At 35.6% G+C, this 27234-nt stretch overlaps 1 protein-coding gene across 6 annotated transcripts in view; it reads left to right on the top strand.

The window, feature by feature from the left end:
- The window catches only part of SLC25A21 (solute carrier family 25 member 21), a 228455-nt gene extending 201256 nt beyond the window's left edge, over positions 1 to 27199 (top strand). For 2 of the 6 annotated variants that reach the window (XM_014890720.2, XM_088167308.1), the window contains exons 4-10: positions 3408 to 3474; positions 9754 to 9813; positions 12258 to 12365; positions 16781 to 16945; positions 21972 to 22153; positions 22971 to 23023; positions 25482 to 27199. In XM_014890720.2, coding sequence (XP_014746206.1) covers positions 3408 to 3474; positions 9754 to 9813; positions 12258 to 12365; positions 16781 to 16945; positions 21972 to 22153; positions 22971 to 23023; positions 25482 to 25552 — 706 coding nt within the window. In that variant the 3' untranslated portion in view covers positions 25553 to 27199. Of the gene's footprint in view, positions 1 to 3407; positions 3475 to 6209; positions 6402 to 9753; positions 9814 to 12257; positions 12366 to 16780; positions 16946 to 21971; positions 22154 to 22970; positions 23024 to 25481 lie in introns of those variants that run through there. The other 4 variants (XM_088167310.1, XM_088167311.1, XM_014890727.2 and 1 more) reach the window with 4 other exon arrangements.
- Positions 27200 to 27234: the final 35 nt, after the last annotated feature.

Raw genomic sequence — 27234 nt, 5'->3', positions numbered from 1 at the left:
GGGCCAATCAGCTGGAAAGCAGATTTGCAGCACAGGACCTGTAGGTCCTTGTGGACACCAAGCTGGGTGTGAGCTGGCAATGTGGCCTGCAAGCAAAGGGACTCCTGATATCCTGGGCTGCTTTAGCAAGCTGCTTTAGCTGCCAGGAGGTCAAGGAAGGTGTTTACTTATTTTCCCCTACTCAGCACTGGTTGGACTATAGCTGGAGTGCTGTGCCATTCTGGACTCCCCAGTACAAGGGAGACATGGACATAACACAAAGAGCTCAGTTGAAGGACCACTGAAATAATTAAAGGACTGGAGCATCTTTCATAGAAGAAAAGACTGAGAGAGACAGAACTGTGTGGGGGAGAGAAGGCTCAATGGGCACAAGTACCTAAAGGAAGGGTGCAAAGACGATGAAGCCAAGCTCTTCTCAGTGGTGCTCAGTGACAGGGCCAGAGGCAATGGACACAACATGAAGCACAAGGGGGTCCATATGAACATCAGGAAACACGTTTTGACTGTGAGGGTAACTGAGCAGTGGCACAGGCTGCCCAGAGAAGTTGTGGGATCTCCTTCCTTAAAGGGTAAGCGTTCTTTGAAGATACTTAGAAGCTGTCTGGACATGGTCCTGGGCAACTGGCTGTAGGTGGCCCTTCTTGAGAAAGGGATGGGTTAGATGATCTCGAGAGGTCCTTTGAATCCTCAAGCTTTCTGTGATTCAGAAGCAATGGTTAATTGCTTTTCATATTTTCAGTTCCTCTAGTTTCTCTAGAACTTTTAAATAATCCACTGTCTGGTCTAATGGTGACATGAATCACTGGTATTTCAACATTGACTTGTGCTATAACGCTGGATTGTTCTTTAGAAGCTACTACCTGCCTTACAAGATTGCTAAGATGGGAAATGTATTGCTCAAATTCTTACTATATCCTTCCTCTCCACATTCTCTCTGAAAAGGATCTCTGAGATCCTCAGAAACCGTGGAAATGTAACAAGGTTTATATAGCCAATAGCTGCGTGCATTTTGAATATACAAAAAGGCAACCTGGAATATACAAAAATACAACCTGTTGTACTTTGTAAGCTTTGGTGGTACTGCTGTGTGTTTTTAAAACTGATTTGTTGCTCTACACTGTGTATTTTTCTGCTTATGAATCTCTTACTAATGAAAAAATCCAGACCAAGAAACTCACTTTTTGTAGTGAGAGCTAAACCAGTGAGTAAAGCAGTGGAGGACATTAATTTTCCAATTCCAATCACACAGAGTAGTAGAAATTGCAAGCAGGATGCCTATTGTAGATATGCTTGCAGGGGTTTAGACTGAGCTGAAAGGAAGAAAGTGTTTACAGGGATCTATGTTCTTATAGCTGATCCTACTTGGATCTCAGTTTCAATTTGAACTCCCATTAAAGTGTATGAATCACCTTCTTGAAGTTGTTTGACGTTTCAGTTGCTTGCTGAATCAGCAATATGCTCTGAATATGTATGAACCATTAAAGACTAAAACGAGCCCAGGACTAAGAGTAAAGACCAAGACCAGGCTGGATGGGGCTCAGAGTAACGTGGTCTAGTGGAAGATTCCCTGCTTATGGCAGGAAGGTTGGAACTAAATGATTTTTAAGGTTGCTTCCAACCAAACCATTCTATGTTTCTATGATTGTATGATTCTATTGATCCAGTATATTTGTATTGTTATATGCTCATCTGTAGCTATCCAAAGGTATATCCATATCTATATTAATAGATACATAAATATATATTTGTATATTTATGTTTGGAAAGTTAGAGTATGGGGTAATTTAAAAATCTGAGGACAACTGAATTCCTTAATCTCCTACCTTTCAGTATTTTGTCATGAAATCATTGTTGTAATTAATACTCAAAATTTCCTTTAGTCATGGACTGGAGTTCATACATTGCTTTGTTCAGAGTAAGGATAAGCAGTATGCCCAACCTGGAGCATCTTACAAGGCCTAGATTATTTTATTTATATTGGAGAAATCTAAGCAGAGAACTCCAGAGAAGTGTTTGAAGAAGGATGGAGAAAATGGTATAGCATTTTAAATTCACATAGGGAATATGAATTTCGTTGTTTTCTTTTGACATGTAGAGATTAACTGTAGGAGAATCTATTGGTGTCATGTCTCTTACACACTCAGCAAAAACATTCCAAATAATAGGCTGCTTCAGAAAGGTGAATCATCACATTCCAACATCACCACCTTTCAACATTTTAAAAAACACAAATGCTTTGCTTAAAGTATCTTTTGTGTGTGTGTAGACAGAATCCCCTTACAGTCCCGAATAAATGTGTATACATTCTGAAGATGGATAAATTGTAGGATATATTCTTGTTGGCTATCAAGGTAACTTATGACCTTAAGCTAAGACAAGGACAATGCAAATTAAATATTGAAAAACTTTTTTTGAAATTATCGTGGTCAGACATTGAAATAGTTTGCCCAGAAAGGTGGTGGAGTCACCATCCCTGGAGGTGGTCAAGAGGTGTCTGGATCTGGCACTGGGTGATGTAGTTTAGTGGTTATGGGGTAATAATGTGATTATTATCAGTCATAATGTTGGACTGGGTGATCTTGAAGGTCTCTTCCAGCCTTGACAATTCTATGATTCTTCTTGGTGATTCCATTAGATCTTTCTGAATTCTCACCATGCACTATCCAGGTTACTGTGCAGACCTAGCAGACAAGGATTGTGGGATTCTATCCCACATGGGGATTTTGAAAACTGCTTGTCATTTAAAGCATTCCCAAGACCTAGCATTATGTATCTATACTGGCCTTGTGAGCAGAGCTCAGGCTGCCTGCAAATGCCATGTGTGCTGGCATTGTTTTTTTTCCAAGATGAAATACATGTGTTCTGTCATGGATCTCTGAATAAGTAACTTGAGCTAAAAGAAAAAAACCTTCATACATTTCAAGTCATGTTTAAAACTAAACTTTAAAATATGTCTGACCTAGCATCTGAAGATGAGCAAGCAGTGTTTTTGTATGCAACTTACTGAAGTCACAGTTTTTTCCAAATCTGCATTTTGTGATTTTGTGACTTCAGTTTTAATATAAACATTGCTGTGCTAAGCAAATTAAAACAAGGAAATAATACTTCTTTTTCATTGTCAGAAATGTTCCTTACCTTTTAAATACAATTTTTTGTATTTCAGAAAAAAAAGAGATTGAATTTTTACATATTCATTGCTGATTTCTTTATATCATCTCACCAGCACATGATAGAATTAGTAGCACATTACTTGTTTAGTGAGTAAGCAGAGAGTATCATTATTTGTCTGTATGCCTGGAAATGCTGAAAGGTTAATTGCTTTACTCAAAAGCAAAAATAGAATTGCCAGTATGGTATTGATATGTTGTTTATCCATAAAAAAAAATTGTATTTTTTTTCTTCGACAGATTACTTGGCTTCTACAAAGGAATACTTCCTCCTGTCCTGGCTGAGACACCCAAAAGGGCAGTGAAGGTAAAAACCCCACGCTTCCTCTCTTAAAAATATAAGTAGGGACAATGGCAGCTGTAAAACATTTTATTTCTCCCCCACTGACTGAGATTAGAATCTTAAACTTATTTGGCATATTAATCCTCTGATTTTTACTAGGAGGAAAGTTTCCTGTTGATAGCACAATAAAAACTGTCCTTGATTAAGAAATGTAGGATAAGGCTCGTAAATGTTAAGCTAATTTTGACCTGTGTATCAAATGTTACTGAAAAAAAATAGTTGCAATTATTTTATATTGTCAGAATTAATAAAATAGTTTAAGTTATATTTTAGCCTCATAATTGCCTCTGCTTTAAATATTTTGTTTTACTGAAAATGCCTAGCAACTTGCAAAACAACTAACAGCTTAATAAATTAACACAAGAAGCCATTAAAGAAGCCACTAATAAGTACTTATTTAGTAAGTTTGAAGTGCTGCCCATTTTTCCTGTGCTCCAAAGAACACTCTGCTCCATACTCTAAGTTTTTAAGAGATTGAAGATGGTAATGGATACAACTCCTCACTGTGCAAAACATTTTACTCCAGCTTTCTTACAGTTGTAGATGCTAGCCTATCAAAGTATATTTTCTGTCAAACGCTGATCTGATATTCTTTTATTATCCTTAATTTTGATTTGTAGAACAGGATTTTAGTAACATTCCTAAGCAAAATACTTCAATACATCAATTTTTCAGTTGAGCCATTCAACCTTTTTAATTAAAACCTAATTATTAAGCACATCATCCTAAAGTGCTAAATCTATCAAAGCAGCCATTGTGTTAAGAGTAAATGTTTCTTAGTCTACTTCAGAACTTTGAAGTTTCCATAGTTGCACCAAATGTATATAAAGGCAGTTATTATACAGAATGTCTTGATTTTCCTTTCTTTCTTTTTGTTGTTTCTTTCTGAAAAGGCTGCATATGATTCTGGTCCTCAGTCTGCAATTAATCATTCACATTCCAATTCCTTTACAGAGGAATAATATTTGTATAAAGTGACAGGATGTGACCTTGTAACAGAATCCCAAAGGAGTTCTGGTAATGTCATCTTCTTGTTTGCACTGGCATTTTAGATGCAAGTGACATATGTCACTTATCTCAAAATTATTTAATAAAATCAGGAAAACTAAAGTCCTGTTTAATGGCAAAGTGGCACTTAAGAATAGATGGATGATATTTAGATTTCTAATAATTAATTTTCTTCATATTATGATGTTTCCTCTGTCTCTCCGTTTAATTTCATTTGAAACAGGATAAAGTGAATCTGACTGTGCTTTTAAATTCCAGCATGTATTTAGTTAAAAATAATAACCCAAGTTGGATTTCTCCTACCAATCTGAGTCATTCATAGATTTCAACTCATTTTCGTTTATCAAATTGATTAAATTGGCTTAAACCCCATGATATTCCATATAATTATAGTCATAAAAAGATGTTAAGTTGGGAGGGTTCTCTGATCAAAGCAGAGCTGACTTCACGGTTAGACCAGGTCCTTCAGATGCCTTGTCTAGATGTGTTCTGAAATCTTAAAGGACAGAGACTGCAGCCTCTCTGTGCTCCTCCTCCAGTCCTCAACTGTTTCACTGTGAAGAATTTGCCTTATATCCAGTCCAAATCCTCCTGTTGCATCCTTTATGTGTTGCCTCTCACACTTCTGTCGTTGGGCTCTGAGAAAGTCTGACTCTCCTCTGTATAAACCTTGGATGGTGGAAGACAGAACTTAAATCCCCTGAGCTTTCTTGTCTCCAGGCTAAGACTCAGTTCTCTCAAACTCTTGTACATCAAAAACTCACAGCTCCTTTAATGTCTTACTTTTCCTCTCTTAGTGGGATGCTTTCAACCTAGTTCTTGGACATTTATGTGAGAGCTGGGTTTTCTGCAAACATGAGAATCAAGCTTAAATGTTAAACATGTGAGGGTTTTAATTAAATAGTTGAATTCTTTTATTATTTACACTATTCATTTAAATTTACTGCTGTTCCAAGGACATCAGGATGACTTTAACTTACCTTGAGATATCAGCTGTATTCTACATTAGAAGAATTCAGCCACAGAACAGGGCTGAACAATAATGTCCTTGTAAGAACCTTTATAATAAAACAATTCAATGTGAGATGTCATAGGCCAGTACAATTTTTAACATCCAAAGTGGAATCTGTACCCATGCTTTGACCTGAAGAGAATCCAGCCTATCATCAAATTTCCACTAACCTTATTTGGCTATGACCCCAAAGGAAAAGTTTTCCATGTTGCTTCCTTTGGCCCACTCTCCAACCTTTATTCTTCTAATAATATTCCTCATCTAAACCAGCCTCAAGCTGTCCCTTCTCCATGTCTAAAGGACTAGTGGGATTTAGAGGAAGACTACATTCAGGCCAATGATTCGGAGATATGAGAAAGCACAAAAGGAAAATAATTTTCTTGGTTCCAGTAGGAGTTTTTTATGTTTGTAATGAACTTTTTTTGAAAGCTTCTAGTTTTAGTATCATAAAAGTTAGACAAGGGAGACTTTGTACTAAGAAGAAATGTACTTGTGCTGCTGGAACATTGTATTTATCTGGTGTCCATTTTTGCAAGTAAAAATAAAGCTATTAAAATGAAGTTATTTTAGTAACTTTAAATAGTTAAGTGTTGAAGATACAGGTTCATTTTTAGTCAACTGTGTTCTCATGTCTGTCTTGCTATTTCTTTTTTTCTCTTTTTATTTCCCTTCTAAAAAGAAAGCTGGTATTTCTGGAAGATGAAAAGTCAAAGTTTATAACTTTCTGTTAGATTGAACTTGGAGGAAAGAAATGATGATGCCAATACAATGGTTAACAGATGAACTTTTGGGGCAAATTTATATTGCTCATGTGTTCCCAGACATCTTGTTTCAAGCATATATTTTTATCTTAGAGTTATTGAGACATCTGGTAAGTACTTTGGCTATTTTCTGTGTAACTTCAATTAAAGTGTATCTTTGCCAGATGGACAATATTGGTTATTATATACACAAAAGCATGTTTTAAATACGTTTATTCTGTGAATTTCTTTTTTTTGCATAAAGCTATTAACTTAATACAACTGTAGAGGAAAAGACAAATTATGCTATGTTTTTAAAAACGTTTTGGGTGGATAAAGTCATATGATGTAGTATAAAATCTTTTTTTCTTTTTTTTTTTGCAAAATAGCATATATGCTAGCCACTCTAGTACACCAGCAACATTTATATTAAACTTTATTGCTATTTTTTTTCTTTTAAAAATTATTTAAAGCATAGTTACTATTGAGTAGTTATTTTATTTATGACTCTAGGAAGCTATTGATTTTTAAGGTAACATTTTAAAGACCAAAAAAATTGCTAGGTAATGTAATTCTTCCTTTATTACAACTATTTTACAGATCTCTAGCACTATGGAAAACATTAAGGAATACCAGAAATTCCATTAAAGGTTAAGAGGGTAACAATGACTAGAACGATGCTGGAGAGAGAATAAAGCAAATTTTATCACAATAAGAAATTAATTTAGTTCAGTGAAGCAGCTTACCCTCCCACTTTGTCAGACTTTTACCTTTATTATACCTTCAGTTGTCCAAAAAGATGGAGCTAGAGTTTAAGTAACACTTATATCTTTTTTGGTTATTGTCAAGGCCAATGCAAAAATTTTAAACATATTTGCAAGATGTTTGCAAGATTAATGTTCAGTCTGTACACTCTTTGGAGGGCAGTTAAAATCTGGGCCCCAGTTCTAGGACCTTTTCTGCACAATGATATAATAATCCCAACTGAGGGTATAAAAAATATCTGTCCAGTGATCAGAGTATCAGCCCATCAGTTTTCAGAATTTAATAACCCAATTTTGCATTATGAATATATATTCCCTCTTGCTTTAAAACAGTGGCATTATTAGCACGTTAACACTCAATTCTCTGATGGTTTTGGTATGATTCCAGTGACTTTTCATTTAAAGCAGGTCTTGATTGAAAAATGTTATTGACTTTGCAGTGGGACAAGGTTCTAAACAAGTTCAAATGAAAACGTGGTGCTTATTACTTATGTTCCTGTACACGTGGTTTATGGAATAGCTGTTTTGTTCTGATAGATCTGTAGTACTGAACCATGGGGGACAGAGCTTGTCTTCTTTGGCTGAGACTCAGCACAGGCCACACAGTCTTTCTGACTTCTCTTAAAACCTCTATTCCCTTATGATTCCCATGTCTATTGGCCTCATTGCTCATAACCTTCCTCTTGTGGTGAAACAGTTTGATTGTCTCGTGTGTGGGCAGATACTGTGCAAAGGGATTGTAGCCTCCCCTGTGGTCACAAAATTCACAGACTTTCCAAGGATCCCACCTTCATTTGAACCAGCTTGCTCTGAACTAATCAAATGCTACAGGTCAATCTTGGAAAGCACAGAAAAGTTAAAAGTTCTGGCTATTTACTTTTGCTAGACAACTCTTGTACTAGGAGATGAGAACCTGCACTGATGCAGTCTTGGTGGAACTGTGTCAGGTTTTTGTTCTTCATTCCCATCATACTAGACATGCTGTGTAAAAGACACTTTATTTTGTACGCAAAGACCTGAATATTTCTTAGACAGATTACAGGACTCACAAATAGTGAGCTGTGGTTAGGGGCCTTGTGTTGTTCCATGTGTGAAAATTATGTGGAATAATACCTCCAATACTTTTGGTTTTACCCAGAATTCAGATACCTATTCTTTTTAGCCCACAAGTTCTGCCATCCTCATGCTAGAAGATCATTTTCACTGCACTCAGATCTGTTTTATGTGATAGGAACTGGACTGCTTTTTCAGTGGCTTCAGCAACATGTTTTCAGGATATGAATTTAAGACACTATGGGGTTTGTTCTATGATCTCCTTCATAAACATATCAAACTCTCCCCTACAAGTCATAAAGATTTTTTCCCCCATTGTTCTTATTGGAAAACTGTTTCAGGACTCTACTCTTTTAATTGCAAGAAAGCTTAATCAGATCTCCAACCACATTCCATTTATGTTTTGCTTTTACACCTAATTTCTTTATGTTACGTATCTTCCTTGTTTTTCATTCTCTTGCAGTGTCTCTTTTGCAAACTAAACAAGGAAAGCATTTATTCTCCTGTAGTCTTCATTCTTATTTATTATATAGAGATTATTTTTAATCTTTAAGTTCTCCTAAATGGTCCTGGTAGCCCTTTTTTTAATGTGATGCAGTCTGAGTTGTTGTTTTTTAAATAGTGGCCTAGATTGTGTGCTATATTTCAGAGGGCATCTTCCCGATAATTTGTGAAATGTCACATATACTCTTTCTTTAGAGTATATCTTGACCCATGCATCTTAGACTTGGTGTCCACAGACAAGGAGCTAGGCAGTGAGTCTGTTTCCCTATGCCAACAGGAAGCTTCCTACTGACTTCAGTGCAGTCAGAGTTATTCTAAACCTTATTGGAAGAGCAAATCCATTAATTTATTATGCTTTATTATGGATTTTTATGAGAATTCACAGAAAATTAATGGGTTTAGGTGTCAAGAAATGGCAGGTAACAAAGTGAGCCATTTGCAAATGATTGCCTTTCACCATATTGGTGCAGGTGGAGCTGATCTTATTTCTTTCTTGAAATTCCAACACCCAAGAGTACAGCTTTCAAAGCATCCTCTAAGGAATTGCAGATGCTCAGAATTTTGAAGTGCCACTGTTTGAAAGCAGACAATTGACTGAAAGATTTATTTGTAAAGAGAGAACAGAAAAAGAAATGTGTCTCTTGACAGTAGAAGATTATAAAAATGACAGACTTTCAATCTTCAAAATCCACAATTATATCTCTCTGATTAGAAGCAGACTGGTGTTTGAAAAATGCAAAAGTAATTGCAGCACATTACATTAAGGATGTGGGGGTGATTTCTTGAGAAAATTGGTATATCTGCTACTACATTTAAACTAGTATATGAAAGTTAATGCCAGAGGAAAAGTTTATAACTTTAAAATATGCCCTATATGATGTAAGTTAACTCTTAGATAAAGCCTTACTTGAATTGCATGTATGCTGCTATTATGCATGACACACTAACAAAATCAGTTCTGAAGCCTGATGGTCTACTCTTGCACATCTCACACTGCTACAGAGAGTGTGAAATAAAAGTGGCTTACGTTTATTTTGCAGAACTGCATGCAGCTGCTCAGGATGTGAGGTATTGAAACTCCATTGTAGTCTGCTTTTTACTAATTTGCATAAGTAACTAATAATTTTTTTCAATTCAATTTCAATCAAACTTCTATTCACAGTTTTTTACCTTCGAACAATACAAGAAGCTACTGGGATATGTGTCATTGCCACCAGGACTGGTATGTATGGATACAGAGCTTCATGTTCTAATGTAGTCTGTGTCTGCTTCCTCCCATAGCAGCCCAAAATTAAAGGGTCCAGCTCAATCCAGAGTTTTTCAAAACAGACTTGTTTGAAATAAGAATTATCAAAATTGATAAATTACGTTTTATATCAAATAATTCCCTATAATGTCATAACATTTGTTAACATGGATAACGACAGCCACCATGGAAGATTCTGTATACCGCTTGTCATTCTTCATTCTTACAAAATGACAAAAAAGTTGAACATTATCAATATTTATTTATTCATGACATAGTGTCTAGTTTAACACTTCAACCTCAAAGTGCTATTCTCCAAGCCACAGTACAATCATAACAAAAATACAGATCTCAGTCTTATTTTAAAAACTTTATAAAAGAAACATAAATTATTGATAAGAAATTGCTACTTCCTTTGAAGGAAATGGAGAAAATCTCTTGTCCATCAGTGGAGTTAGGAATTCATCTCAAGAAATAACTGGTTTAAAAACAAAACGCAGGGCATATATATATATATACACAGAAATGTTTTAATGCTAAGATGTAGCTTGCATGTGTAATCTGCATTCTCATGTGTAGATCTTGATTTTGCTGTTATGCATTAGGAATAAAGTACTTTTTATAAGAACAACTGCTTCCTGTGGTACAAGAATGTAAAGCATAGTAAATATCTATTTTTCACAATGATGACATCACAATTTTAGGAAACAACTGATCTTTTTAAGGCTGTGCTATAAAGGTTTTGGTAATTTCAAAGTTTCAAAATTTTCAAAATACTCTTTTAAAGAGTATTGCTTCCATTCATATTTTCCTTTAATTGCAGTGAGTGAATGGTCATGGAATTCTATTAACTAGGTTAAAGCAAGTTTCCTCTTCTTAATTATTCCACTGGCCTTATAGCTGTTTGCAGTCTCTCCTACTTTATCTGGTATTTTTCACCAGTTCTCATCCTTAGGTGTATATAAAGAGACTGATACTTGTTCTCTAGCAAGTGGAAAGAACAGAGCTGAAGGTTCTATGGAACCCCAGCACTTTTTGGAGGGAAGAAAAATAGGCTGAAAACTTGTAAACATGCAATAGCTGCCCAAAAGCTGCTCTGATTCATAGAACAGATATAGCAAAGCTTAGAAAAATTAGAAACCCCTCATATTTTTGGTGCAGTACTGTTACTATAGAGGCATTTTTGGTCCTAAAGTAGTGAGGGGAAAAGAAGGCTGAGGGGGATTCTGGTCTAAGCCAGGTAGAATGTTTCTAGGTACCTTAACAGACCTCATATCAAGGCAGTATTTCTTATTAAAAGACAGATGCATACATTAGTGCCATCTTCCTACTGGCTTCAGTCTCATGGTTGATGATGAAATGTTCCCATCTTACTGGAAAAATCAATTTGTTGGTAACACAATCTTCTCCAAAAGCAGCAAGACTGGAGTTTGCCACTACCCTTCTAACTTTCCATTCCTCTCTTTCTTGAGCTCTCAGGAGTCCCTGCTCAAATTCCTCTGTGTTAAGTAAGTTTTTTTTCCAGTATTGTTTTTTCCCTTACTATTGGTTTCTTTGAATTTCAGCAAATGTATTCATTATAATGTATTTTGGTCCTGGGACTGTTTTTTCAGCAGCTATATAGTTTGGGGATGTTAAGTGAAGGCAATAAATGTGTAAGGTGATCATTAAATTTAACCTCTCTGAATTTTCTCAATTGACCTAAATATTTTAATACTATATTTTGTTAAAAACAAATTAAGGTATCTTAAAATGCTGTGCCATAATGGAATATGCAAAGCAAAGCAGGGAATATTTCCTTATCTATGATTGAAATGCCACCAGCTTCTAAGTAAATGGATTTAATTCATCCTTGGATTGAATCCTGACGTTTCCCTGTATGCCACTCATTCCCATACAAACCTTTCTAGGATTGCTTACTAGGTGAACATTCTACTTGTGCAGTTTGCTTAAGTACTGAACTATTTTAGTTTTTTACATGTATTTTTAAGTTAATATGTTAGTGTTATGAGCTTAATGCTCAGTTCAGAGATTTAATTTTTTCCATTTATGCATAACTGCACTTATATTTGTGTTATTATTCAGAGTCCACCCAAAGATAACATGAGGACATTCTTTTTCCACATCTTCCATGTTTGCATAATAATTTGGTACCACATTTTCCCTTCCAGCTGAAAAGAGAATACATGGACATGGAGTGCTATGACATTTTGTTTTGATTGTTTTGGAATATGGTTTATGGCTATTGTCATATTGTCTTCATGAACTGTCAGCATCTAATCAAGGGCTAAAGTTGTTTAGCAATAGAATACTGCTGCATTATTGTAGTTTTGCAGTTTGCATTGTATCCCTCAGTTTCACAATCTGATGTAGAGGAAATTTTACTCCTTAATATTTCATTTTCATTTTAACTTTCCTAGGCATTTGCAGTTGCTGGCTTGGGCTCTGGGTTGACAGAGGCAGTTGTGGTTAACCCATTTGAAGTAGTGAAGGTTACCTTACAGACCAATCAGAATGCCTTTGCAGAGGTAGGAAAACTGCTTCATTCTCTTTTTTCCACTTTATTGGGCATAATGCACGTCAAGGTTCATATTTAGAGCAGAATGTCTGTAATATATTGGTGGATGCAAATGATTTTCCCCACAAGCTTAGCAGAAGCAAAAACGGAAGAGCCCCAACAGACAGTGCCTTCAGGCATGCAGAGATGCCTGCAGTATTGTCAGAGGCATCAGCATCTCCACTGTGAATACTCTGTGCCTGAAATGCACCTTCATCCCTCACAAGCAGCCAGCAACCCAGCACTGTGAGGAATTGTATCCAGGGCTACAAACCTGAGCCCTTGTACACAGCACATTTACCCCAGCAGGCTCCAGATTTCAAGTGAACACTGAAGTTAGCATAAAACACCACGGCCCTGTGCCCTAGACAGAGTCCAGCTGGTATATTTTACACTGTTTCTTGGATGAAACTTTTATTAACACAAACTGGAAAATTGTTATATAACAAGTACATTGATAATTTAAATTCTTGCTTCACTTCAGTTTTGTTATTCAAATATTGTTTCATCCGGAGAATACATTGTGCAAAACATTGTCCATGATTCTGGGTACTGCTGAAAGGGGAAAAAGATTAAACTGGAAAACAGTGATTCATTAAAATCAAGTGTTCTCAGGAATGCACTAACTTCTATTAATTTTAATGCAGAAGGTGTTCCAGGATAAAGTGAGGAAGGCAGTAATACAGTTCCTTTTTTCTTTTTCCTCTTTGAATAAAAATAACAGTTGTCAAATCATCTTTTTCAAAATCTTTTGGGAAATCAGCAGTACCATGGTAGAAGTGCCAAATCACATAAGCATCACATAAAATGGTTGGCTGAATCGCTGGTGGGACATGACTTTTGCATATCCTACTGTTAAGTTTTGACTGAGTTAATACTTGCATGCCTTTTAGCACTCATCTGCAGAAACTGAACACTTTTGGGGGATGCACAGTAAAGAGATTTATGACCTGGGCATTTACGTAATCTGTTTGGGCCAAGCTCCTCAGGTAAATTCTGGAAAAATACAGCTACTGATTCCCAGATGTCATAGAGTAATTGGTACCTACTCCATAACTCATCCAGAAAAGCATTTTCTTCCAGAATAAATTTTAAAATATTTGGTAAACTCCTGTTCAATTCTCAATGCATATGAAAGACATGTTTATTTGCTGCAAGTCTCCAGTCTAGACATTTTTTAAACTTGGGCAGCAAAGTCCCTAAACAGATAAATAATGCAGGGCAAGAGTAAAATGTTTAGGATCCTGGAAGGAGAGAGACTGAAAGTAGGAAAAAGCAATGTGTGAGAGGATCTGTCTGTCAAGAAGATGATGTGATAAAAATTATGAGCTATTACTGGTCCTGCAGTAGTGAACTAAGCAGATATTCTGGGTCTTACTGCTTCATAGTTGTGAAGATGTAATTATCCTAGTTTAAAAATCCCTCTGCTTTTAAATATAAACAAACCACAGTTACATTTTTAACAAACTGTTCCTTATAAAGTTGCAAAAGACCAATGTATTCTTTCACTTCATACATTTTAATTTTTTTCTCTACTGAAAAATTTATAACAGAGTCTGGGGTGGTTTAGCTGGTAAATTTTAGCCAATTACTTCCTTTAGTTACTGCATCCTTTCCTTGGTGACCATCAGAATACAACCATAATCAAACTGTAGCTGTCCAAAAGCATTCTGAGTTGTTCAGGTGAATATTCTCTAATTTAATTTAAATGCAAAATTTCACAAAATAAATAATAATAGTATATTATTATACAAATAAAATTGTGACAGAATGGTATTTAGACTCTGCTAGAAATCCAGTTTATATTGAAAATATTAACTACTTTTTCTAGGGAAAAAAATCCTACGGAAATTAAGTTTTTAAATCATGAAGATTGTTATATCACAGACATATTAATTTTTAATGTATCTTTTTAAAGTGTTAGAGCTTCAAAATTTTCTGTAAATTAGAAAAAAACTACAGTGACTTTATACCTTGACATCAAGTTTTTCATTAAGAAAATGTTGAAAAACATTCCACAATAAAGCATGTAAACTCAAGCCCATTGGAAGAAGCATGTCCAGAGGTTATATTATACAGCATAAGGCATTACCATGCACTGCTTTTCTAAAAGGTTTAAGTGTGTACCTATCCCATTGTGAAGCTTTCATACTACATGATGAAACCTAATGCAGTTCACATATTTCTTTGACTATTGTATAGAAATAATAAATATATCTTGTTTAAAAGGAACAAGGAAGAGCATGAGCACATACACTCACACCCAGACTCCAGCACACCCCCAAAGCAAATATTCACACCCTGCAGTGACAGCTGAATTGTTCTGTGGTAGCAGATCATCTTTCGAGGGTTGATAGATTTAAAGAGGAAAGCCACTAGAAATCACGTATCAGCCCTTTTGTAATGTGGATTGCTGTGGGTAAAAATAATGGTGGCTGTTTGTTAAACTGCAAGCAGTCCAGTGCCATGTTGTTTGGTTTTCCTTTTTTTCTCCTTTTCCCTGTAGCCCTGAGTAGTTCACTGGCTATAGAAGCTGGTATGATGATTAAAATCTTCTCACCTGACATAAGAGTTATGATTAATTAAACCAATACAATTTTCTGCTTTATGATGAGAAGAATCTGGCTCCAGATTCCACTGAGTAGGTCTATATTAAGTAAAAGTCAGCAGCTATGTGAAGTGCATTAACTCCAGGTGTTTGTACAATAAATTCCTCTGTCTAAGGTCCTTCCATCATCCATGATGAACCACAGACCTTCTATGGCTTGATCAGTTGACATGATGACACCTCCTGTGGTAAAAGGGAAGTGCTGCCAAAGAGAGTCCTCTTTGTTGCTAAAAGACTGAAAAGGGAAGTCAGGTGTAGACATTGCAGGTGTCTATATTTGAATTTATTAATCCCATCTCAGGTGTTCAGCAAGTGGCATGCTTCCCCTCTGAATCATGAGTAAATCCATATTCAAGAAAAGGGATACCAAGGGATACCTTAATATTGAAGGTTTCTGTATTGTTTCTTAAAGGTCTAATGTCCATTTTTGGAGCACAAAAAAAGATATTATTGCTAGTATTCAAGTTTAGTATCTCCATTTTAGAATAGATTCTGACTTGAATTCTTGGGAGTAGATAGAAAAGTAAGCTCTAGTAAAATATATGCAGAGCATTAACAGGATAATATTAGTTATGAAATATGAAAAAACAGAATGAAACTTTGTATTAAAGATTAAACTCATCAGTAACCTAAATAAGTAGTCATATGCTGTTTCAGACATAGTAGCATCATTATATAGTATAGCATCATTTGGCTGATGCTGTTCATCTACCACAGTGATATTTTGAAATGGAAAGCTATTAAACAAATAAGTATATTGAAATTAGTGGTATTCACAGTGGTGTAGTCAAAATTCTTTTATATTTTCATGTTTGAACCTCCTAGTGGAAGTCATGTTTTGCCTTTCTAATTATAGATTTGGTTACCCAGAGCTTTTTGGCTTTATGGGTTTTTTTGGCTTTATGCTTTGGAGAAATCCAAACTCTATTCAACAACTTTTTGAAAGTAATGTTTCTATAATGCTGCTAAAAAATGTGAAATATTCAGAAGGGGAATGTGGTTACTGCACTGCAAAGAGAGAGAAAGGACAGCAACACACACGGACCTCTTTAGGGAAAAAAGGCCAACTTTATTGTACGGACAATAAATAAATACCTGTATTTAAAGTGTGTTACGTGCAGCTAGGACAGGACAGTAGCTCGTTGGACAACTTGGAAACACATCCCTGGGACAGTACCTCAGGATGAATCCCACGGGAAAGACACCAGGTGTTAATCTTTATTATGAATTCCACTCTGTTTTTCACCATATTATCACCCTGGGAGACTTCCTCCCTAACTGAAGGTGTAGTCAGCTTGTCAGCCTGGAAATGGACCTGAGAGTCAGGAGAAATCCAGGCCTGAAAAAGAATTTCCAAGCTGTAATTCCCTAGCTCTCTGAATGTGTGTGTCCACAGGGGAATAGCTAATTCTGAATATCACGGTATATTAAAAAAAAGATCAATGTTGCATGTAGTCAGGCAGATTCTGTCTGATATGAGGCAGTTTCTTTCTTTTTGCGTTTTATGAAATGGAAATCTGTTACAGGACTACTCTTTTATGGTACTCAAGTCTGCTTTCATCTTATTCTGCAAACAGAAAAATGAGTAATCTTTTTTTAATTAAAGTTGTGATTTTTATATGGTCACAGGAAAGGGAAAATAACAAACACGGTGATGCTTAATATAAAATTGCAAGAATTTGCAACACTGTGTTTGTCAGCAGGATGGAAATGATGCTATGTTTATTGTTTTCTTTTTGTAAAGCTGATCTCTTCCTTCTTTTGCTTAACTTGTGCAGCAACCATCGAGCTTTGTTCAAGCTCAGCAGATCATTAAAACCGGAGGTCTGGGCTCCCAAGGACTCAACAAAGGCCTTACTGCCACACTGGGCCGTCACGGAGTTTTTAACATGGTTTACTTTGGATTCTACTTCAATGTGAAAAACATTCTTCCAGTCAATAAGGTAAGTTCTTCATATAGAGCAATAGACAATGAGATAAGAAGTTTGACATTTTAATTCACACTCTATTTTTCTGTGCAAAGCTGTGGTACTTAGTGATAAACACTGACTAACCTAGATCTGTTTTGCAGAAATCCATAGTATTTTAATGGAAGCGAATTAAGGACTTGATCTTCTCACTTTTTAAGCAAAACTGAGTGTAGTCATATTTGAATTATGATTTTTGTGAATTTCCCTTTATAGCGTGGTAGCAGTGTGAAAAGGCAGCAAATGACATACAGACATGTTGTGCTTATGTTGAGTATGTATGCACTTTTTTTTGTGTCAAACTGGCTTAGAAGAGAAAAATCAGTTTCTAGAACTTCTGTCAGTATTCACAAAGAGGCCAAGCTTGCAGAGGTGACCGAGCTGCAGTATGTAGGTTTTTCTGGCCAGACACTGGACCTATTTACTCAAAAGAGAGTTCAGCCTAATAGTGAAGGATGACAGGGAAGTTTCATCCTTATGGGAGAGAGACAGTCCAAAACAGGCTGTGAAGGGTCATGTATAGGGACTTTGTATCATTTATAATTAAAGAAAAAAAATCATTATAGCTGTAATTTCACTTAAAGAAATTCTGATTTCTTTATCCTATATCACTTTAAATAACAAAGGAGGCAAGCATTCCCTTTACAACAGAAGGTAATTTTACTAATGAAAACGTAGTAAAATCAGCAACTTTCTAAATGACTGTGAGAAACAATTAATGATTTATTAATGATTCCAGTATGCTACTTATTGAAGTCTGTTTTCACTAATGTGATTTTTAGATGATGACAGTTAAACAGTCACAGGTGTAATATGTAGTGATATACATGTAAGAAGGTGCAATTCACATCAAAAGGGATCGGTTTCTATTCCCAGATGAAGTAACACCTCTTTTTTTTCTGCACTTCTGAATAGCCTGGTATTTTTGTTGGCAGTGTTGTATAAATGGAGAAAAGCTCCACTTCTTATTTGCAGATTATTACAGTAAATTGAATTGTTCAAGAGCAGCTGACCCACAAGTTTCTACAAGTTTCTTACAGTGTATCTAAGCATATTTTACAGTGTACTTTAGTCACACATTCTAAAAACTCAAGGCACAAGCACAGCTTGTTACTAAGATAGGAGTAAACACTTTTGTGTTGATCAAAAGATTTAAAAATTATAATCAGTATGCAGAAAATTCAGGAAAATATGCAGGTAAGGACAGAGACTAGTGTGCAGCTCCTATGGGGATCATGGGAAATATTATTGCATAGGAATTGAATAGTCATAGTATTTGGCATAAGCGTGTTTTCCTAGCCTTTCAGATTTAAAAAATAGGAAACAAGTATTGCATTATTAGAAATATTCAGAGCTTAATGATCTAAAGGAAATTAGTACTTTATACAGATTTTTTTTTATGATGCAGAAAAATTTTAACATCTACAGCATGGATTTAAATATATGCAGAAAACAAAAGGGAAATTACTTCAATGTCAGCCAGTGGCCCAGCTATCCTCAAATATTAGCAAAATCAAGAGGCAATTGAATCAGTGTGGGATTAACTGCAAATAAATGGAGAGGTTTGCCTTGTGCTTGGCCAGTGCTCAGTGCCTTATATGGTGGCTTGCACAGTGGCTACATCTGTGCTAGTAAATGGAGTAGCAGCACTGGAACTCAGCCCTCTGTACTGCTGGACACTCCCTGGCACAGCTTCATCCCTGGCCAGCCAGCACAGTTCCTGGGTGTGGCTTAGGGGCTGGTGAAGGCAAAAAACCCTTCCTAATGGGCTGGTTTCATGCAGCCAGTCTGTTCTGAATGGTGATAGCATTCTGTAGTGCTAATAAAGCCAAGAGGAGTCTCTAAGCCAGCCAGCATTGGTGCCACAGACAGTCTGTACAGAGACATATAGCTAATAATTCTGATCAAACTCCCATTAAAATCAATGCAAAACTAACCCTGAATTTAAGAAGACATAGATCAGGACTCATCTGTCTGGTGCTAGCCAACATTATGGCTCAGGTACTTACATGCATTGAATTTCACTTCAGTGACTGCTAAATGGAAGTATTTGACAATAATTTATGACCTGTAACTTAAACCTCTTCTGTCAGTGGGCAGGTACTAGAGGCTTAGAGTTATCAAACCTGTACAAGGAATTTGGTAGAAGCTGGCTTGCAGTTAGTCTGAAAAATATTAAACTGCTTTTGTGTAGATTTCTCACGTACCTGATTTCATTACAAGATCTATTTTGTTAACTTTGTATATATTGCCAGAAAACAAAGTCTTAAAGCCCGTCTTGTAATATTGACAAATATATAAAAATTATAACATATAAAAATTGTGAAATAAGAATACTACACTTGTGAAATAATTTTGACTATTAACTATATATCTGCTGTCCACCATCTGTAACATAAGTGGAAAATGTATGAAAGCCTCTGAATGAGCCTTTTAGCTGTCAGCTAAACTGTGCATTAAATTTGCATCCCAATTAGGGATGTTTGCTGCCTATTTTGCCAATAACAATAAATTTTGTAGGTTGAGTGGTCAAATTATATCAATGACATATGTGGGTTGTAAATGTCCATAATGAATAATTTTTCATATGTTCAGTCTGCTAAACAGACCATTTACAGCCAACCTTGTGCTCTGTTTACTGAAAATTGAATAAGCCAGATTTCTTTCAGTGGCCACTAGTGTACCAACCATAGAGAATTAGCAGCTATGCCTCTGCCCTAGCAATAAAATTATTTTGCAAATAGTATCTACTTTTATAGTGCATTTTGTAGGTGCCCGGCAGCTTTCGCTTTGCAATTTTTTATCATAATTAGATTTGCTTTTAAACATTACTTTGATTAACGCCTTTGCTCACTACCACCTCCAAGTGGCTGCCACATTTAACAGTGTGAAATTTCCTCACACCTGTTAAAAGCCCCCTTTGAAATGTGGCCAACTGCAAGACTCATTTCAAATTGGGCACAGCCAGCCCCAGCCACTGCAGATGTGCCTTTGGTACATCAGACCCTGGGTGATGAGCTGAGCAGTGCATTGCCTTCTAAGAGAAAGGGGCTCTGAACTTCTAGAGGCAAAGAAGAAACGGGAAACCCAAATGGGCTGTTCAGTTTGTTGAGTAATTAAAATAGCAGACAATAATTTTATTGCAGTAGATTTCAGATCCATGCCAACATAGAAGTTCCATGTAGGAATAGAGAGTGAAAAGTGGATGTAGTGCAATGGACTTGAAGAAATAGTAAGCCAAGGTGATTTCGGTAAAGACTGGATCAGAATGAGTAGTGGAATAACCCCAGAGCCACTAAGCTCTGCTTTTAGAAAAAAAAAATATTTTTGAGTTTTGACACCTAAGTTTATATTGAATTTTTATAGTAGTGAAATTACCCAGATATTACAGTGATTAATATCATTGAAAAACCTTTCCATAAGGTTTATGATAAAAAATCAAGTTATAGCAAAGCTGGTGTTGACTATGGTACATTTGGTTAGAGTTGAGTTTTGTGAATGGGCCAAATGCTTCAAAAGGGGTTTTCTTTTCTTCTCTACATACCAGAAACATTGACTTTATTCTATTTGCCTTTAAATCACTGTATGTACAGAATCAACAGAAATTTTTTGCTAAGATATTTGCTAAAATATGGCTACAGTTCTCATACTATAAGTGATTCTAAATTTTTTTAAGTTATCAGTACATTTCATGTTTTGTAAAATCAAGGTATTGGGTTTTTCTGCAAGTAATAAAGAGATCTGTTGATTTTTTCATTTCTTTCTTAACACCTCTATGGGTTTCGCCCAGTGTATATTATGGAAGTTTTAATTTTTTTTTCTTGTTGCTAATCTGGAAATGAAAACTTCTTTCTTAGTTTCTTTTTCATTTAAAAACATACAAGTTTAGGAAACAAAAAACTGTCTTATTTTAACATTGTGCTGATGTTATAACATGGCAAGATCATTTGTTATTTTAATGATGATTTTCTATAATTAAAGCACCTTCATGACAGAAGTAAGCTGCATATAAGGTATCTGATGTAGCAAAAAAGTGTCCTTCCCTTGAAAACTGATAGCAAAACCAAATTATGTGCATAGGAAATGTTCTGGAACACACTTCCCTGTGACTTCCACTACTTAGAGAAATAGGATTAAACCTGCTCCAAGGGACTTTGACTCCCAGATAAACTCTGGGTTCTTTGATGTCCTAGAAATGCCAAAGTAGGAGGTCTTTCTAAAAGATCAAATAAAACCCAGTTGAACTGTGAACTGTGAGTGAGCGAAGAAGTTTTTAGATGCACTTCTAACCTACTTCTAACTTTTACCGTGTGCATATAGCAGGGTTCAGAAACAATCTGTTGTAAATTCTTCAGCCAATTAGCTGAGTGAATTACCACCGTTTATAATGTGCAGAACGTGGAGGCTCTCTTGCCGTTGTGCCGAGTTGGATTGTTAATAACAGGAAGCTAGCACTTCTCAGTACAGTGGATCAGCTACATGTGAAAATAAATGTAAAAAACCTGGAGGGGAATGGCAGCAGACTGAGATTAGTCTTTATTTAATTTAGCATTTGGGGGTCCAACACACAAATGAGTGTTTTAGTAGGCTTCATGGTGGAAGTTGCTGTCATTTGTAAAATATTCTGGCCAATTAGCTAATAGTGTGCTTGGATTTCTCCTGTTTTGATACAGTAATACTAAGTACATTGTGAAGCCCAATTATACAAATCATCCCCATATGCCGTACCAGTCTTTCTTTATGAACTGTGTTTATAAATCCTGTGTGAGGAAATGTGTACTTCAGCAATTTAGACCATGTGTAAAAACATAGCCAATAGGATTGTCAAGAAAACAAGTTCCAGCATAGGAAATCCTAATGTGTTCCGCTAAAATAACACGAGTGTGTTGTGTGAGTTTTCTGATTAAATGCTTATTACTTTATAGTGCTTAACCTGCACAGGTCTTTCCGTTTCCCTTTTTTATTCTTTCTTTCTCTTTTTTTTTTTTTTTTTCTTTTGTAGGATCCAAATTTGGAGTTTTTGAGGAAATTTGGAATTGGGCTAGTCTCGGGAACAATAGCCTCAATTATTAACATTCCTTTTGATGTTGCAAAAAGTAGGATTCAAGGACCACAGCCAGTTCCTGGAGAGATCAAGTACAGAACCTGTTTTAAAACTATGGCAACAGTCTATAAAGAGGAAGGGTAAAACATTCTTATTTTAATAAATGTCCAGACCTCTGTTTTAGTTCATATGGGTCCATAAAACCACGTTGTTATATTTCGGATTTGACGAGGACCATTAAGCCACCCTGAACTCATATATCAAAACAGCCCAATGCAACATTTTGAAAATTTATTTTAGAATTACAAGGACATATCTTCCTACTATATATGAACTTTTACAAGAGACTTACAAGATGATTATTGCATTGTCAAAATGTATGCTCCCCAAGTAAATACTTCCTATATCTAATGTGTAATTTTTTCAGTTCTTCATTTTATAAAAGGAAAATATGAACAGAAAACAGACTATTTCTCAATTTAATCTGATTGTAATTATGCAGGCCTCTGTACTTTAAAATTATTGCTGAAATAATTAAACTGAGGACAGATCCTTGTGGTAATAACGTTTTCCAACTTTTAAAAATATTTCTCAAGTGGTGACTGAGTTGTGGCTTTGATATTCAATTATATCAGTCATTTTGTCCCTGTATGCAGCTGTTGTTAACAGACTTGTCTTGAAAGTAAACCCATCTCACTGATTAAAGTCATATTTCTGATTGGCTAGGCTCACAACATTGCTTTTGTGACTGAACATTGATTAACTTTTTCTCTTCATCTGATCTGCCTCTGTAAAATGTTAAAATCCAGATACAGCTTGCTATTGAACACGTGTAATTTCAAATAATTGCCTCTAAGTGCTCTGCCAGCATTTTAACAAACATATGCTACAATTCCGTTCTTCTTTTAGAGCAAGAATATTGTTTGAAATGTTGTGTTTGTTATTCTTCTGCTACAGATTTCTGGCTCTGTACAAAGGCTTGCTTCCCAAGATCATGAGGCTGGGTCCAGGTAATTTTCCTTCTGTCATTTCTATTTTGCTTTTGTTCTTGCTTTCTCTTCCCATTTTTTTAATTTTCTTGAGAAAATGTAGTGAATATCAGTCAAATAAATGAATCAAAATATCTTTCACTTTGAACAGTTTATTTTTAAAATAGCATCATCTAGTAGTACCACAGATGGATTTGGCTAAATATGTGTCTAAAAACATCATTTACACATATACATCAGAGAATTGCAGATCCAAGTAATTGCTGGTTTGTGCAATTGTTTTATTTATGGACAAACCAAAGTACATGCAAATGACAGAACTGTAAAACTTTTGGAAGTTTCTTAAAGTTTCCTATTCCTTCTAATGTGATCTTTTGAGTTCATTAGGACTATTCCATACCTATGTGAAGTCAGACTAAAATGTAGGTTAGAGTCTCTCCATAAAATGCACTCAGCTAGTCAAAGCACAGCCCAAGCATATAAAATTCCAGTTATTTTCTTCTTCTATGATCTATGGATGCAGACATTAAAAAGCTGATAGCAGAGCTGGGAAGAGACTTGTATGGCCCTGGAAAACGAAGAGGACAAGGATATCTTAAAACTGGGGTTGTTGTTTGATGCCTTCTTACTAATTGTTACTCTAAATGTGGGAGCACAGTGGTTGAGAGCTGTATCTTCTTTGGCTTTTAGAGTGGTTTTTCTCCTGACTGGTTTTGATTAATCATGAAAGCAAAGCACTGGGCCCTCAGACTTTGTCAGCCCACAAAGGCAGTCTGCGTCAAAAAGAGCAGAAGCCTCAATTTGAACAGTATCCCATTTCCATGAAATTGTATTTCCAGTCGTTCAGGCTGGTTGTTTAATATGCAAGAACACACATAGGTAAAGCAAGTAGGTACAGAGCCTGTTCTGCAGTATAAAGGAGGCATTAGGTTTGTCTGTAAATGTTTGCATATCCAATCCATCTGGCTAAGTACTAGACCGTGCCTGGTTATTGTGCAGGGTGAGGAAGAAGGTGGGGAGGGGAAACAAGGAGCTCTGGAGCTAAAAGCCTTTTCCCTCACACTCCAAAGATACTAGATTACATGCAAGACAAAGAGAAGGCAGTGTTTAGCTTTCCCAGTACCTCTTAGCACAGCAGATTTTGGAATAAAATTTTCCTTCTTACAAATGCCTATGCATTCTGGCCCAAATCCAGTAAGTCAGTTACATGTGAACTTCATTCTAAATACTTTTGTAGTTATATTGGCTAACTAACATATAAGTTTAACTTTCTGATGAAACAATAATAAATCTTTATTGTGACTGGGAAGGTAATTCCTTCTTCCAACATGTGAGTGTTTACAGGAAAAGAGATACACAAACAGATCACACAGTATGAGATTTGGAATCAGCCTTGATTTGAGTTCAAATCACATCTTAGACATTGTGTCTATGATTTGTTTGTTGGTCAAAGCCTTTTGCAAACATCTTCTCTCTCTAGCTGTCTGTGAGTTCCATTTCATAGAGAATTTCAAGTCTGATGATGGTTTCTTAGGATAAATGATGTGGAGAAACTCAAGTAGGAATTCTGTGTGCCTAGTTGTCTTAGCCTATCCCTAGAAAGGTGAGCCCAGTTCAGCAGAAGCCTCGTTTGTCAGAGGTGCCACTCCAAGCCACCAACTGAACCAACAGGCAAAGGCAAGAAGATACTTATGCCCCAGTGCTGGCGCCCACAAATAATATATTTTTACTCCTGAGGCCTGATTCTCTTTATCCATGTTCTCCACCTAGAAGCTTGTCTATGTGTTTAGTTATATATATACCCTCTGAAATATTCCTTTTTTTTATCTCATACTGTAATTACAGCCCAGTTACAGTCTGGCTTCACTAACAATAAAGATATTTTATGGCTTTCAAGCTGGGATTTTATACTGTTACCAATTCTAGCAAATAATGCCATTTCATTAAATCAAAACTTTGCCTGTGGATTTTTAGCCAGGAAAGATTATACTCACTTCCATACCATTCTTTTCTGCTTTAGACATGGTAAGAATACAGGTGAAAACCTCTCTTGACTCTTACCTGGAAGTGTTTTTGTCATCCTGGAGATTAATTTTTGTCATTCCACCAGTCAAGTTGTTCTTTCATGGCCAAATCTAATTAAATAGGCACACGAATATATATACATATACTCATATTTAAAGTTTCACTTTTAGGAGAACAAAAAAAAAAATTATTCTTGGAAAAGTATTAGGAAAGATCACACTGAGGGTGAATTTGATATACAAGCTATTTTCGTCAACTTTATGATCTACTATTGAGTAAAATTGGTATGGTGTATGAACTGGTGAATTTTTAGTGGACTTAGGAAATAGTAGAATTATCTATTTTGTAAATAAGGCTTTGCCATATTCTTGTTTATATTACACATTAGAAATGCTGTATAAAATCTTGAAAATACTGGATTTTCTATGTAGTAAAATAATATCTTTTCTTCCAGGTGGTGCAGTGATGCTTTTGGTTTACGAATACGTTTATGCGTGGCTTCAGGACACAGTTACTCACAAGTAGCACTTCTGAAAAATGTACTCTTTAAAATTACATGCATTCTAAAATACACTATAATAAAGCAAATGTGATTCTTATTCTTTATAATGTTGAATGCCATCAGACTGCACTCATGTTAATACAGTTCCAAACAAATATGGTCTCTAGGTCCTGATCCAAGAAAACATTTAAGTACATGCTTTTCTGCAAGGGCATAATTAAATAGCACTTGACATTTGTAATTGTTTTGCTGGACCAAGACAAAATATAAAGCAGACATAAGACAGATGGACAGAAGGACAAGATGAAATTTCTTGACACAGAATCATCCTATGTAGTCATATACTTTTTTAAAAGTTTCAGCTGAAATGGCAAGAGAAAAACTTTCAGAGTATTTTAAAGGAGAAAAATGAATAATTCTAAAGGGGCAGATACTAAGCTAATGTAAACTGGCAGCTGCTTGACTCCACGTAAAGAAAATGATCCGTACTCTGCAACTCTTCAGCCAAGTCTTGGGTCCAGTTTCAGTTCAGCCCAGTATGATTTCAGCATTCATGGAAGAGCTTTTCAAGTTCTTGGGAGTTTGGATAAAAAAGGACAGCACAAGTAGCCACAACCTTAAAAACATGCACACGGCTAAATATCCTATCTGTTCTTAGCCACGTATATGATATAAATCTCCTTCGGATCGTAGAAGATACTGAAATAAATTAGTATGCATCAAATTACATAAAAATGCAAACCAACATGGGATTCATAGAAGAAATTAGTAAATAAATTAACAGAAAAAGGTAATTTTAGGCATATGAGATTTTACTGCAAATTTTTTATCCACTTTGATACACTATCCCAAAAGAGCTGTCGTGTGATAAAAATGCTCAGTGCATCCTGACTGCCCATTTAGCCTTTCATGTCCACCATGGAATGGTGAAACAAGGTTGTAGGCTGATAGTACATCTGCAGTTGTAATTAGACAGCCATACACCTCAAAGAAAAGCACCTTTCTGTAGATAAAAAAAAACATTGCTCTGAAGCTAAAATTTTTGTTTATTCTGTCACTGAAAATATAAATATTCCAGGGATGTACTTGAGTTTTTAATAGACATTCCAACTGGGTGAAATACAGTAAATTCTTCTATGCTGACGAAAGATACAGTTTCTGTTCATTTTCTTTTGAAAAACTCTTTAAATAATTTAAAATCACACACTATTCAGTTATAAAAATGTCTGCATTTTCTAACTTGGTTTGTTGTCCAATGAACATATATCTTGCAATTGCTGAAAGTTTCAGTATCTCCCTATACTACATTCACTCATACTCACATTCATTAATAATGTTCTTCCTCTGAAGGAGACACAAACATTTTCCTTAGCAATCCTAAAGTATCTTTCTGCATTGTTATTTGAAAATTACAATTCACGTGTGAAGTTCATCTCACAAGTGTTTTTAATGCATTGCAAAAGCAAAAAATAGAAAAAATAAAAATGGAAAAAAATTAAAATTAAAATCTAAAAATAGAAATGTGTTTTCAGCGCTTTCAAGGATGCCTGTATTAACATGCTTAGTAAGCCTCTCTTTTGTCTGAATTTGGCAATGGTGGCTTTTCATACCTATGCTATTTCGTAGCTAAAATCAATAAAACTAGCTCTGTTAAAGTTTATGGTTTTAAAGCAACTGTTCCTCATTGTTGCATTTTATCATCAGT

This window comes from Sturnus vulgaris, chromosome 6 (assembly GCF_052056855.1).
Source record: "Sturnus vulgaris isolate bStuVul1 chromosome 6, bStuVul1.hap1, whole genome shotgun sequence".
In the NCBI taxonomy this organism is placed as follows: domain Eukaryota; kingdom Metazoa; phylum Chordata; class Aves; order Passeriformes; family Sturnidae; genus Sturnus; species Sturnus vulgaris.
This window is presented reverse-complemented; position numbering and strand designations above follow the sequence as displayed.